Source organism: Tympanuchus pallidicinctus, unplaced genomic scaffold, assembly GCF_026119805.1.
Source record: "Tympanuchus pallidicinctus isolate F22 unplaced genomic scaffold, pur_lepc_1.0 scaffold7, whole genome shotgun sequence".
NCBI classification, from domain to species: domain Eukaryota; kingdom Metazoa; phylum Chordata; class Aves; order Galliformes; family Phasianidae; genus Tympanuchus; species Tympanuchus pallidicinctus.
The window spans coordinates 13182777-13196845 of record NW_026294791.1 but is presented as its reverse complement, the minus strand read 5'-3'; the positions used below and the strand labels follow the sequence as shown (position 1 = coordinate 13196845).

Genomic DNA, 14069 nt, shown 5'->3' with positions numbered 1-14069 from the left:
CAGTGCTGCAGTGACCCAGTACTGGAGCAGCCCCTCTGCCAGCCCTGCCATTACTGCCCATGTATGGCCCTGCTAACTGCTGCTGGGATGGTGTCCATGGGGCTGCTGGGAGCTGAGGCTCCACCAACACTGCAAGGGCATTCAGGCTGGTCAGGCTGGTCACAGGGACACTGGCACCCTCTGCCAAGAGCCTGCAATGTGGCTTTAGGCAAAGACATCATAAGAAGTGAAGTGTGGGAAGGGCTGGGTCACTTTAAGCAATTCCTGTCACAGGTGTGAGAGTGGCACAGGTTGATAGTGGCTGCTTGCAGCTCAAATTGAATTCATTTGTCACAATAACCTACTTACCTTCCGCCTTCCCTACGTGCTCTGAATACCCTGGGTTCACATTGCACTTACGCTTCAATCACATACCCATCACACCCGTACAGCATTGTTGCTTCTTGTTGTCCTAGGATCTTGAAGTACCTCAGAGTCCTTTCCACAGTCACTGGCAAAAGCTGTGCATCCAGAAAAAGGAATCTCCATTGCTGGCCCTGGTTGTACCTTTCCAACACTTCATTCAATGAAAACTCTTTCCTCAGTTAAGAACAAGGTCTTTTCCGCTCCACTGTGCTTTCTGTTTTTCCTGAATGGAGCATCAGCATTTAACTTAATTCTCAGCACCAACTGCTGAATGCCTGTCCTCCTGCTCTGCCCTCCTCAGGCATGGAGGGATAGTTCCCAGCTCCTGTCTGCACACTGAGTTCCTGTGCTGGCCAGGAATGTCATCTAAAAGCCTGATTACTGTGTCTTCCTTACTGCTACTTCTGATCTGCCAGAGCTCTCTGCATGGCCAAGCCTTTCCACATTGCTCTGAAGTTCTGCACAAAGTCCAAACAAAAGGCCAAAACTAGCACTGTCAACCCGGAGCAGGAAGAAAGGCAGAAATCCTGTGCCAAGAATTCAGCAGAGTAGTGTGTGCCAACCCAGCCCTTGCTTCTAACGCATGTAACTCCCCTGATGCATGCTGGAGGTGAGACCTCCATACTTTATTCTGATGGGGAGACCCTCAAAACTTTTGATTCTCTTTTATTGATGATTGACCATGAGTTTCAGTGGGAATAAAGCTGAGCAGGAGTCATTAAGAATGTCATTTTTATAGCTTCTTAACATCAGAAAAAAAAAAATACAATAGGTAGAGGAAGGCTCAGAGCATTACTTTCCATCACGTAGCCCTCTTTTCCTGTTTTACACTGCATTTCTCGCTGTTGTAAGCTGCAGCACTTTCAGAGATGGACAAGGACTACCAGCAGTTTGTGCTTTCCAGTGTCTCATGCGTGCACTGGCTGCACCCTGCGGGTTGCACAGCTGATTTCTCCTAAGGGAACTGTGCTCCCACAGCCCCTGCATGTGACACAGCATGCGTGATGCAGTGTGAGTAAAAAGCACACTCATTCATCAACTAATGGCTTTTTAACTCCATAAGTACAGTTTAGGGACACATTCCCCAAATGCCCTGCATTACTATGTCAGGAAATTTTTATACTGTAAACAGTATTCTGTCTTCATTGTAAACATATAAATCTCCAACAAGATGTCTGGAACTGCACCTTGTTCACACAAGGATACAAAAGAAATCTCACAACAGTACAAGGCCAGTAGCACCTTTCTGATTGTGTTTCCTGTGGTTTGCAAAGCTGAATTGCTTAAGCAAATGTCCCTGCACGTGAATTATATCCACTTCACTTAGAATTTCCTGCCCTACTTGTTTTGTCGTGCTCCTTCTTATTCTGGTAACTGCTCTATATTTAACAAAGCTACTATCTGGACATAAGTACTTGCTAATTAAGCATGTACTTCATATCAAGAAATCACTGTATAAAACACAATCCCATGCCACATAATTGCCTGGCAAGTGATAATGTAGCAAGTGGCTTTTAAAAATTATTCCTTTGAAAGACCAGCATTATAAAATCCAGCTTAATAAAGATATTTTAGATAAGGGTAGCTCAAGTAACTTGGTGAAATAGTGCTCATGTCTACAGGAAATCTGAATGGTCGCAGTTTGGTTATGTGAAATGAGGCAAATGAAAAGAACACCACACTTCTGAACGTAAGAATGGAAAAAAAAAATCAGTTGTAGGTAATAACACAAGCAGAAATCTAAACTGTATTTTAAATACTACGTGAAGAAATCAGCACTAAACTAGGAATCTGATGGCTTGCTTGCTCACCACTTACTGGGAGGTTTTTTTTTTTTATTATTTTGCCTTAGAGGCAAAAAGCCCATCTATGATTGGGAAACCATCAAAAGCCAAATGCTGGGTGCCTTGCAGTCCCAGTGCCCGGCTTGGCAATCAGTGGTGACAGGGCAATTTGCATACCTGCAGGTCCATGCAGGTCTCCCAGAACACTGCTCAAAGAAGAGGCCCACACTCAAAGAAACATCCATCACAGACACACAGATAACAAGCTGGAAAATATTTTCTGCAGAGACAACACCAAACACCTCCTCCATTTCTAAAAATCCTATCTTATTTTTCCAAATTCTTATTGTTTTTCCAGCAGGTAAGACTGGCACCCAGCTTCTCCAGCAGCCAACTGACAGTAGCAATCAAGTGTGCCAGTGCAGCTGTGCTGAGCCTTCCTCTGTTTTCAACATGGGTCCATTAACAGCTGCTCTACAGCTGTTCATGTAATGAAGGCTTCTGCTGAATCCTGCACAGGCTGAGGTGTCATTAATTTTTCCTTAAAAGCACCAAAGTAATATTCATATATCACCTTCTCATCAAAAGGTTTTCTTAGAAGCTGAAGGCAGTAAGATTCAGGACCAGGTATACACTTAATGAAGAAGAGCAGAAGCTTGTTCACAAATTCATCTTGGTGTCAGAAGTTCAAGGCTCCATAGGCCCTGAACTATGAGAAAACTAAAAGCAATCAATGCAGTTCTACACCTTGTGCACAAACACAAAAGACAAAGGGACGTGTGCGTGGTTTAGGCAGAGATTGCAAACAGCACCAGTGACTGCAGGAATGAAAAACCCCTGTTGCAGCAGGGCACTCCCACCACGCAGCAGGAGACCCTGCTTTTCCTCTCTACCCTCCTTTGATACAAAACAAAACCCAAACCATGCAGATAGCCACATGTGAACACGAGCAGACATGGCATTCAGAAGTTATTCATTAAGGTTTTAACAGTGAGGCTGACCTTTTAAAAATATACATTTACTGATCTCTGAATTGTTGATGAATTCTGACCTGAGACTCCCTGAAGAACATGGTTGCTGTAACTTCACTTTCCCTCCAGCTGCTCTGGTGCTGACCTCATGCAGAAGAACAGTGGGCAATGTGTTGGGATTTTTTTTTGCTTTTAAACAGTTCAATTACGGTTAGTAGTAGAAGTAACATAGAGATGCATCTAAACTTGATTGGTATTCAGCTCCCCTAACAGAGAAGATACACATCTTTTTATTAATACTGTATGTTTAGTGAACCAGTTTAGAAATGATGTTACTGTGAAAAATCTTTGTTTAAAGCACAGGACTTCGGAAATTTCAAATGCAGGTAATAAATAAATGGGACTGGTGCTATTAAAACAGAAAACACTCGGATCCTAGCTTCTAACTAAAATAGAATTAAGCAGTCCTGGATTTTTAGGAGAATTTTCATGCAGCTGGTGCAGACAAAGTACAGAAAAACGCTTTTGTTCAAGTCAGCAGCAAAAAATTTCTTTGTTACTGATATAAAACCCAGTTAAAAACATTACAAGCATTAGTTACTAATTACTTCATAAAAGATTTAAAGGCAAAACATAATAGATAAGCAACAGATATTCATGGTTGGTATTGCATACATTACCTTCTTATTATCTAAATGCTCCTACCCGAATTTCTCCTTTGCTACTACTTGTCCATGGGCACTGTGCAAGCTGCCTGTTCTTCCTACACACCACAGCTGGCACTTCTCACACATCCTGATCCACATCATTTCCACGTGCCATCTACAAGCAAATGAATGCAAATAGAGCATTTTGGAATTGAGAAGTCATGTTAAAGTGGAATCGGGATCCATTTTGATTTGCAGATTTTCATTGTAGCCTGGAGTATAAAAAGTTCAAGAAAAGACATATTTCCCAGCATAAACTATCTTGGTAAGGACAGAGGTGAAAAAAACACCATCAGGCAGACACCGTATCATGTAGCCTTTAGGCTGATTCTGCCACCAAGATCTTCTGATAACAGAAGTAATATTAAGCAAACTGATGAGCAGAAAGTTAGAAAAGAACACATTTTTACTTTCTAAGTGATACAAAGAAAGTGAAAAACAAGGACCACACCTTGCCAGTGCCTTTTTCGGTTTGTTATGGAGGATTTCTTTCCACAAAGGTTAATAATCACTGTATGTAGAGAAATACACCTGTAGGATATAGGTGATTTATAAGGCATTTAAATATTCTCTATTTACAAGTCATTTACATAATACAAATGCTTTCATTTCACTCCTTTTCACTATTTATGATCTTATTCCAAAGAAAGCAACAGAATAAGCAAAACTAAAACATCAAGCATCTGTGGTGTTTTTCATTTACGTGAAAACAATCTCTCTGGCTCCTGAATTCAGTACTTTGGTGCTAAGGTGAAGGATCAAGCCTTTCTGCCAACACTTTCAGTTTTCTCAATACTGTCTTACTCACCAATATTTTTTCCTGGAATTTTCAAACTGACCAGATGGATTCAAAATGCACCACACTACACACCAGACCGCTGAGACCTTGCTCCACTTGGGTAAATATCCCCTGGCAGTGTTCTTCCCAGCATTTTGGAAGCAAAGGAAAAAGATTAGCTTCTTTCTCCCAGCACAGGAAAACTGCTAATATGGTTTTCTGTCATCAAACTCCTTAAGAGAAGAACTTTTCATCCTAAGGAGCTTTTGCGCTGCAGTCATGTCCATCTATTGGGTGAATTGTTTTATCTGTATTGATATATCATATATAGATATATCAAGATGTATCACTCTTATACAGGCTACTTCTCAACGTGAAGAGAACTTGCAATTAATGAATTGCTGTCACGTTGTCTATGAAAACTGAAAATTGCAACCTGAGCACAAATAAGGAATGTGCAAGTCCACCTCTGGGTCTTTTCTACATAATTCATTGACCATAAATAATGAATTGCTTTTAAATTTAAAAGAAAGACACAATTTTGGAAACACTTTCCCCCCCCCCCCCCTTTTTTTTTTTTTTTTCCCCACACGCATTTGTATTTGACCCTCTGAGGGAGGGAAAAAATATCCAGACTATAAGGCTTCTAAAGGAAATTATTCTTATTTTGAAGTAGTGCATTGGGAGCTCATCCAAATGATTCAGTGGAAGCCTCAAATGGCTGTTATTCACCTTAGGTACAGACTTTAAATAGTAGAGAATTGTAAGAGTAAACTAGGAAAGCTTAAGTAGTCTAGAAAAAAATACACAACACAACACACACACACACACACACACACACACACACACCACACACAAAAACCAACCCAAACAAACAAAAACAATAAGAACAAACCAAGCAAATACCAAGAGAAGATAAAAATGGGACTAGACCTCAGATTTAAACAATCATCATCAACTTCAAAAGCTAGAAAAATAAGCTATCTTAAGGTCTTCTCCTGAGATGCCTGTCTTGTCTTTCTAAGGAACACTTTATATAATTCCTATGGAAGATGACATACTTACTATCCTATAGATATTTAACCATCTTCGTGGAACCCATTTACAGTGGTCATAATTTAAATTCTTTTTTTCTCATTTTTTGGTCAGACACCAGATCAGCTGTACACACCCCATCTCCACAACAAAATTGCGCTTTCACCAATTTCCTATTGACTGGATCTTCCCAAATTCTCATCTGGGACAACTCCCCTGTAAGTACAGCAAATCAGAAGAACAGATTTCAGTGACACCTTCAAGTTACTGCTGGACATGCTGTGTTTGCATGGGAGTTTTAGTAAAAGCAGATCATCTAAGGAACTGCAAAATGATTATCTTTAGAAAAAGTAAACAAGTTCTTAAAATGCAACACTGGTTTAGACTGAAACAAAAAACCCACAAAACCACAGTAGTAGGCGTAAGCAAACACAGCATAAGCAAAAAGTCGAAGCGTTGATCAGAACTGGGGAGAAGAGGAGCTGCATTACAGACAGAGGTATCAGAGCCTCTCAGAACAACACTTGCAGAAAAAGCCTCCAGACAGACAGTGCCAAGACCATTAACAGTCTTTACTTCTATCAGTTGTTTCACAGCACAATGAGACACAGCACATATTTGTACAGCGGGATCTGCAGACAATTTAAAAACAGGCAATTCTCTTTAATAAAAAGCAGCAAGTCTGAATGTGAAAATACGAAGACAAACAATACTGCTGATAATGATCACCTTATTTTCTTTTGATTGTCTAAGAAGTCCAACTCACTGGCTTCTTCAAGTGCCTTTGCTCTGTACCGCGTTCTCCAACCATCCTAACTAGTGCAAATCTGAATGGGTCCCAGCTAGTATGGGCAGTATGGGTCCTAACCTTCTCATCTTGTTTCAAAGACCTGTTGCAGTGTGTGGTGAGATGCAGTGACTCATCATACAACATTTTGATTCACAAAGAAGCAGCGTGAGAGTTGTACATAATTTAATTTGCACTTCCGTATATAAATGTTTACTATATTGCACACTATTGCAGCACTTAAAAACATCTAATTATTTGCAAAAATTAGTAAAATACTTTAAAGGATTTAAAAATAAGGGTTTTAATGCAACTGACAAGATAATAAAAAAGCAATTTACTTAATGAGATACAATCCTTTATGTTGGAAATGAAAGTTACATACAACTAGAGTACAATTAAAATATACCATATAGTTCAACACTTAATTCCTCAAATGTGTAAAATTAACAAGCTTCTACTGTCATAGATATACAATTTTTCCATATTGTGAAAATGATTTTTCAAATTAAATACAGGTAACATAATATTCTGCAGTTATATTTTATGACTGTGTTTAAATGAGAGGGTTGTATAATACTCACATTGTCAAATGTATTCACTAATGCCTTGGAAATTGCACACTTCCCCTCCTTTTCCAAAATAGAATCTCATTTCCATACTGAAGTCTATTATGCCATATTGGAAAAGTATTTTACTTTCTAACGGGATTTTCATAAAATTAAAAAATACCACAATATCATGGCATTAAGATGACTTTCCCACTTATGCCCACGTAGATTTATTCTGGATATCAGACAGACACGTCAGAACCAATTTCCTAGACTTTTGTCTTATAGTACACGCAAGATGATTGATTACAGTATTTTACAAAACAGAAAATCTCTGAATCTTATCAGAATTTTTCAATGACTAAAAATTAAAATCATAACAGAATCAAATTGTGATCTCCAACATTTATTAAAATCTTTTAAAGTTCATAAACGACAACAAAGTTACTGTAGAATTTATCGCATACAGCTAGCATACAGCAGCATGTCCTTGGTCTAAATGAAATACAAAAGATCTTAACATTTTCATACAAAGGATTTCTTTAAATTTATTAATGTGACGACATATCTTTGTTACATAAAATTTGCTACAGCAAAGTATCTTATACTTTTCTTGCAAATATGTAAATATGGGTGGACAAAGACTGCATTCAGTATCAGCCTCCTAAAGATGTTGTGCAAAAATGCTCAACAACCTAAACAGAGAATGTTTGATGGTACGCCTCATACTCTTCTGTAAAATGTCTACAAAGTCTTTTCTTAAAGGAGTGTCATACAGTTTAAAAGGAAGGAGTGTCAGTGGTTTATTTTCTCTGACATTCAAACAAATGCAATGGCTATGTATCAATAGAGCTCAGTTTTATTAAAAACAATTCATCCTTGTATGCAGGTAAATTTGTCATGAAGTATGAGTCTAGTTTAAACTGTTTTGATGCGCTGTTTTAAGACAGGTCATTGAGAGAGCCAGAATCAAGTGTACAAATAAAACTACTATGAATAAGTTTAAAAGCAACCCCCAAAAAAGTGCTGAGCCACTGATTATTAACATTGAAATAAATGTGTGAAAGTGCCCAAAGCTAGCACATGACAGCAATATCTTTTAAGTCAGTTGGTGAGAGTATACAAAACATAATTAAGCCCAAATGCTTATATCTGTGTGACCATACATTCCGGTTGATTGAAAGAAAGTAGGTTAAAAATGAAGACACAATGTAACTAAAATAAAACCAGCTGTTGCAGTTTCTAAACTTTGTCTCTTTTCTTCATGAATGAAGTGCTGTAATTAAAAAGAAAGTGATTGTAGCAGTACTCCATCCTCAGTTTACTAATATAGTATACCAGAATAAAACTTGGCAATAACCTCTTATTCTTAACAGCTAACAAAAAATAACCGTGTTCATCCAGCAATGCATCTAGAACATTATTTTGCATTTGCTAAACCATTTGCTTTTCACAAGCTAATGGCAGAGCACATTTTACTTTTTGTGGCTTTTTTTGCTTTAACATCATTTTCTATTTATTTATTTTTTTTTTAAAGGATGCCTTAAAAAAAAAAAAATATCAAAAAAGGCTTAAAACAAAGAATACTTTGGGAGCCCAAATATTGGCTAAGAAAAAAAAATAAAATAAAAATGAGTCATTCTCTACAATACTGACCAAAACTTCCTTTAAGAGTTTAGGGTTAATGTTCTTAAAAAAGTCATTTCATATGGCCAACTGAAATGCTGGTAAGTTGACTTGGTTAAATATGGTCCAAAATCCAGACCAGATGGAATTACTCCCTCTCTTGAGACTGTAAGCTTTCGGTGGTACAGTCTGGTTATGGCAACTGACCTACTGCCTAGGTGGAAATACAAAGGAAGGAGGCAGTGACGAAAACCGCAGGGATGTAGAAAACCAAGGCACGGGGTCTAGCTACTGTCTCCTACTTAAGCCTTCCAATTGATTCTACTGAATTTTGGTCAGTCCCCAGGAAGAAACATTTTAAAGTTAATTTAGCAGACATTTATATGGCGATAAATACTACCTTCAAAAACGCTAAAAATGTTGGCTAGGTTTAGTCTGAGCTACTAAAAAATTATTATAAATTGTAGCATCAGACACGAGACAGACAAGAATTATTGGCTGGCACAGACTAGAAGCAACATTTACCTTTCACTTCAGTCTAAATCACACTAGCCGCAACACCTTCCATTTCACTCACACAAATAATACATTATTCAAAATAAAATGGAGCATTCTTGGGTAAAAAACTACTTCATTTTAAAGGGGAAAAATGAACAATACACAGAAACAAAGAACGACAGAAACCAAAGTTAAGTAGGAAAGTGGTCTATTATTCTGTGTTACTGCACAAACAGTGCTTGCTTAATTGTGCCTAGTTAGAAGGGTTGGTGCAAACCGCACACATGGAAGATGGCAATAAAGACCTCAGTCAGCTTTGTGGAATGAAGTAACTAGGTAACTGTTTTGACATATGATGGTCTCAGCTCCACCTCATCTGATAACAGAGTGCAAAGATCCCAATGTGAGCCCTGATGTCATCTTGTCCTCCTACTCCTACTAAAAATCAGCAAATTCTTTTGCACATTTTTCTGTTAGAGACGCACGAATATCTTCTTCTTCATAGTCATCAAAGTTGCTGGTATCTCCAGGGCCTCTGCACTTTGGTATGAATGGAGCTTCTACCTGTGTTTACAAAAAAAAGAGCACATTAAATGTTATCAATCTAATACCTTCAGATTTAGCACTATGATAACAGGCATAGCCACCTTCCCATTACTTCTCAAGGCCTGCCAAGAAAGTAGATAGTATAGCAAACCAGCCAAAAGTTGTGGCAAATAAATAAAATCAGCCTAAGAATATGTAGCTCTAGATGAATGAATAGATGTTAAAAAAGTCTAATACCTCATCGACAAACACAAATTTAAAATTCTTCCACTGCATAACAAATTTAATTCTTTCCTTTCTGCTTTCTACTTCCAAGCATACGTAACTTAAACCTCTTCTCTTACTGGAAAATAAAAATCTTCCTGGTAAAGATAGGCAGCACATACTCTCAAATCCACAAACACATTGTTGGCTTTGAAATTCTGTGCATCTTATGCCAACTACATGGTAGTAAGCAATTCACATTTATATATTAGAAACAGTTGTTTTTAGGATTCTCAATACTGCTGCTTCTTAAAGCTGACAGAACCTGCTACTTTTTGATGTTGACCTTAGAAAATTTATCCATCTTCATGCAAAATTTAAATATTATTTGATGCAATGCAAATTCGAAACTATAACAACTGGGAAATGCAAAGTGATCAGATAGTTTGTTTTGCAGGAACTTCCCAAGAAGAGTGTGTGCTTGAAAATAACACGAGCTTTCTGCATTTATGGACCATGCTACAGTTATCAGGAGCATACTGTACTGTTCCTAAAACAAGGTATCTCTTTAGGTTATATATACTGAGAATATTCTCAGCCTTAGTAAGTACCTAGTTAATCATACACTTACCATTATCTAAATTCTACTTTTATGTCTTCCCAAATTAATTTTCAATTACTGCCTTATAATAAAGTTCGGAGAACAATAAATGTCTTATTTACTGCTGGAATTACAGAAGGTGTTCAAATGAGATGCATCAGACAGCTATTTGTGTCTGTATTTCACAACATTTTTCCTACTATTTTAACTGAGGAAATAGCTAAAAAGAGATTGCAGGAGATAATACTGTTTTACAGTGAAAATACCTGTTTGACCCTAAGTATACCATATTATCAAGCAGCATTTTAATAAATAGCCATGCAAGCACACAAAGAAAACACGATTTTATCTCACCTGAAATACTAAGTAACTGAATATATTACTTAAGACTGCAGCATAACAATATTATTCCTATTTGGTTAGCTGCCAAGGAACACTAGGTTTATACAGGAAAATCCATGCTGTGTTAACAGCTTGTGTGAAGCTGGCATAAACTTAAGTTTTTTGCTGTATTTCAATGATTGCTTAAATGAGACTACAATGTACACTGTTGTTTCAGACCTCTAGTATTACTGTATTTATTTTGTAGAATTAGAAGCTTCGAAGTTCTTCTGTATCACTTTACACAGTCCTTTAAAACTAGTAACAGCTATTCTGCCTGTAGTACCAGTTCATCTTTTAAAAATATTTATTGTTTCTGTAAAAGTAAATTTCTACAGCAGTGTACTAAAAATGCTACCTTCAATAATATAATTTTATATAATAAATTATATTATATTATAATGCTTTAAAATAATGGGGCCTGGGTGTCCCAAAAGAGCATACTATGGAATGAAACTAATAGTGTTTAAAATTATCTTGTAAACAGGCATTAAGCAAGCAGAGAGCAGATAATTACAGTTCTGCAGAGGGAAATCTTTTCTTAAAACATCCATACTTAACACAATGAATATCAGATGTCTTAATTGCATCCTGTCTTCTAGTAATTAATATATAAGCAAATGCCATAACAACTGCACTGTCAGTTCATGTAGCCAAACAACCAGTTTCTTTTTATAAACTATTGTTAGTACCTAAGTTTGTCCTTTAAAATACTTCTGTTACAGCAGCAAATTCATGCCTCTAGTCAAGACTGTTTCATTTCAATGATGGTAAGCAGCTCCTTGAAGTGTTTGTTATTCTATAGTATGCAACCTTTTTATCAAATTCTGAATACTAAACGATTCTTCCACACGATTCTTCTGGGACAACACCAACAGAATTATTTTAGTCTTTTTTGGCGTTTATTGAAAAAAAAGCAATTCAGAGGTTGCCTTAAAAGAACAAATAATTTCTAAACAATCCATCTAAACAATCTAAACAATCTAGTAACTCACTAATATACAGACAACATTCAACTTCGACTTTGAATACTAGAATTACTAGCTTCAACTAGCTTCCATGGGAGAGGGAGATCTGGAGCTACTGGAAGACAGACCCACACTGAACTGCAGTCATACTTCCTCTTTTCCCCAGTGTCCTTTCCAAGCCCTGTCTTACTCATCCCTGAAAGCACTACTATACTCCTCTGGTTTGCTACTGGCTCCCCATGCTCTCCAAATCCCCCCAAGTTCTGTGTTTTACTTTCATTCTTATGCAAGTTCACAGTGCATACTGGGCACCAAACTTATTAAATGCCACATTAGATTTCACATTGGACAGGCAGGTCTAGAAAGCCATTCTAAAAATATCACAAAACAGGATTCAGAAGGGCTCTGTAAGTCACTGCTGTGATTTATGAAACCACAATCAGCTGCAGTGTAGTGTCAGAATGAGAATATCTCCAGCAGATACATACATGTGAACCTGTTCCAGTCACAGGTAAGGCAAGAGCAAGAGCAAAAGGGAGAATACTATTTCATCAGAGAGAGTGGTACTTCAGCTTTGGCTAGAGTTTCTCCCCAGTAAAGCACAGCCTGACTGCTAAGAAGTAGTTGGAAAGGAAAACAGATTCCTCTCTGCTGTGTAGTATTTATAGATGCCATTATAGCAGGGATTAAATAAAAAGCAAGAGAGGCAGGAGATGGCTCATTCTGAGATATTCCAGGAATAGACTAAAGCACAAACATGTGTTAAGACAACATGAGTATATGGAGGTCCAGGATAAAATGGCAACAAGAAACAAACATAATTCAATCAATATATAATCCTCAATCTTATATGTTCAACTACTTTCACATTTTCTCATTTGAAAAATTACACATTTAAGAATGCTAAAATTAACAAAATAATTAGAAATTTGACTTCAACTTCTCATTTGATTCAGGAAGTGTCTTACCTTTCTCTGGTAAATGGCAATCCAATCTGTAGTCGCAAACCACTTGTGGTTCTTTATGTCATTTACACCATTCTTGAGATTTCCATATCGTTTGGTCAAATCTACCTGGAGTAAATTTCTTAGAAGATCCTTTAGGTCTGAACTGAAGTGTGATGGGAACCTTACCTGAAATGTACATCCACAACATTAATGTACAGATTTGATTCTTCCCTTGTATAAGCAAAAAAATGTTCACACAAAGAGAAGCACTGGTGCCACTTTCTGCTTCAGAAAGCCTTTACCAATAGCATTACCTTCCCCATCTATCATTTTCTGATCTGGAATTTTCTAGATTTGATTGAGTTGGGGGGAAAATATTAATTTAATATAACAACGACGTAAAAGCTAGATCTAAATATTATTAACTAGTTTCACAACAACACAACCACATTTCAAGGCATTCTCAACTAATTTCTAGGAGCCAATTTTTAAATTACATGCATAAACACACTACATATGCAATTCGTATATAGCAAGTAATATATACACACACACTCTGTGTGCATATATAGATAGAATATATATAGTAATAACATTCATATACACCAAGTATTCTAAGTAATGAACTAAATGCACAACAAATTAAACTATTAAATTAAGATTTAAAGGAAATATACTGAGATATGAGATACAAATATACTGATATATGAGAACAGAATACTAGAGTTTCCAGTGCTCAAGTCCAGTGCTGTTTCCACAGCCATCCACTCATAGACTTAAGAACAAATCAGATGATAAACAGTAAATATGTAAAGCAAAATAGGTAAAATTTGAAAACAAAAACAAACAAACAAAAAAAACCCATCAAAACTACAGCACTTAGCTGCTGCAGAAGAAAACTACTATGAATTATGGAAACACTTTAGAGCTTCTCAAAAGCTATAAAGACATTTCTATAAAGAAAATAGCGAGATAAACAACGTACTGGTGAGTGGTTGTTAATAGTTACTGAATCATTTTTTTTCCAAGCATAGAAAGGTATAATACTACAGTGCTGTAAATTTAAAAATATGCATTTTAAATTTGATGTCAGGGAACTGTGCAGGCTGCAAACACCTGGATTCTTAAAGCTTTGATTATTGTTACTATCACAATGCCTGTACCTAATAAGTATTCATTACAAATTCTTCCCATATTCATAGAAAGTTTGGTTTGGAAAGGGACCGTTAAGATCATCCAATTCCAGTCCTCTGCTATATTCATTCCAAATTGCTCAGTGT

General features: G+C 36.9%; 1 protein-coding gene across 4 annotated transcripts in view; it reads right to left on the bottom strand.

The window, feature by feature from the left end:
* Positions 1-7408: 7408 nt before the first annotated feature.
* The window catches only part of PRKACB (protein kinase cAMP-activated catalytic subunit beta), a 65472-nt gene continuing 58811 nt past the window's right edge, over positions 7409-14069 (bottom strand). For all 4 annotated transcript variants that reach the window (XM_052667092.1, XM_052667091.1, XM_052667094.1 and 1 more), the window contains exons 9-10: positions 12811-12975; positions 7409-9706 (exon numbers count right to left, since the gene is read on the bottom strand). In XM_052667092.1, coding sequence (XP_052523052.1) covers positions 9581-9706; positions 12811-12975 — 291 coding nt within the window. In that variant the 3' untranslated portion in view covers positions 7409-9580. The remainder of the gene's footprint in view (positions 9707-12810; positions 12976-14069) is intronic.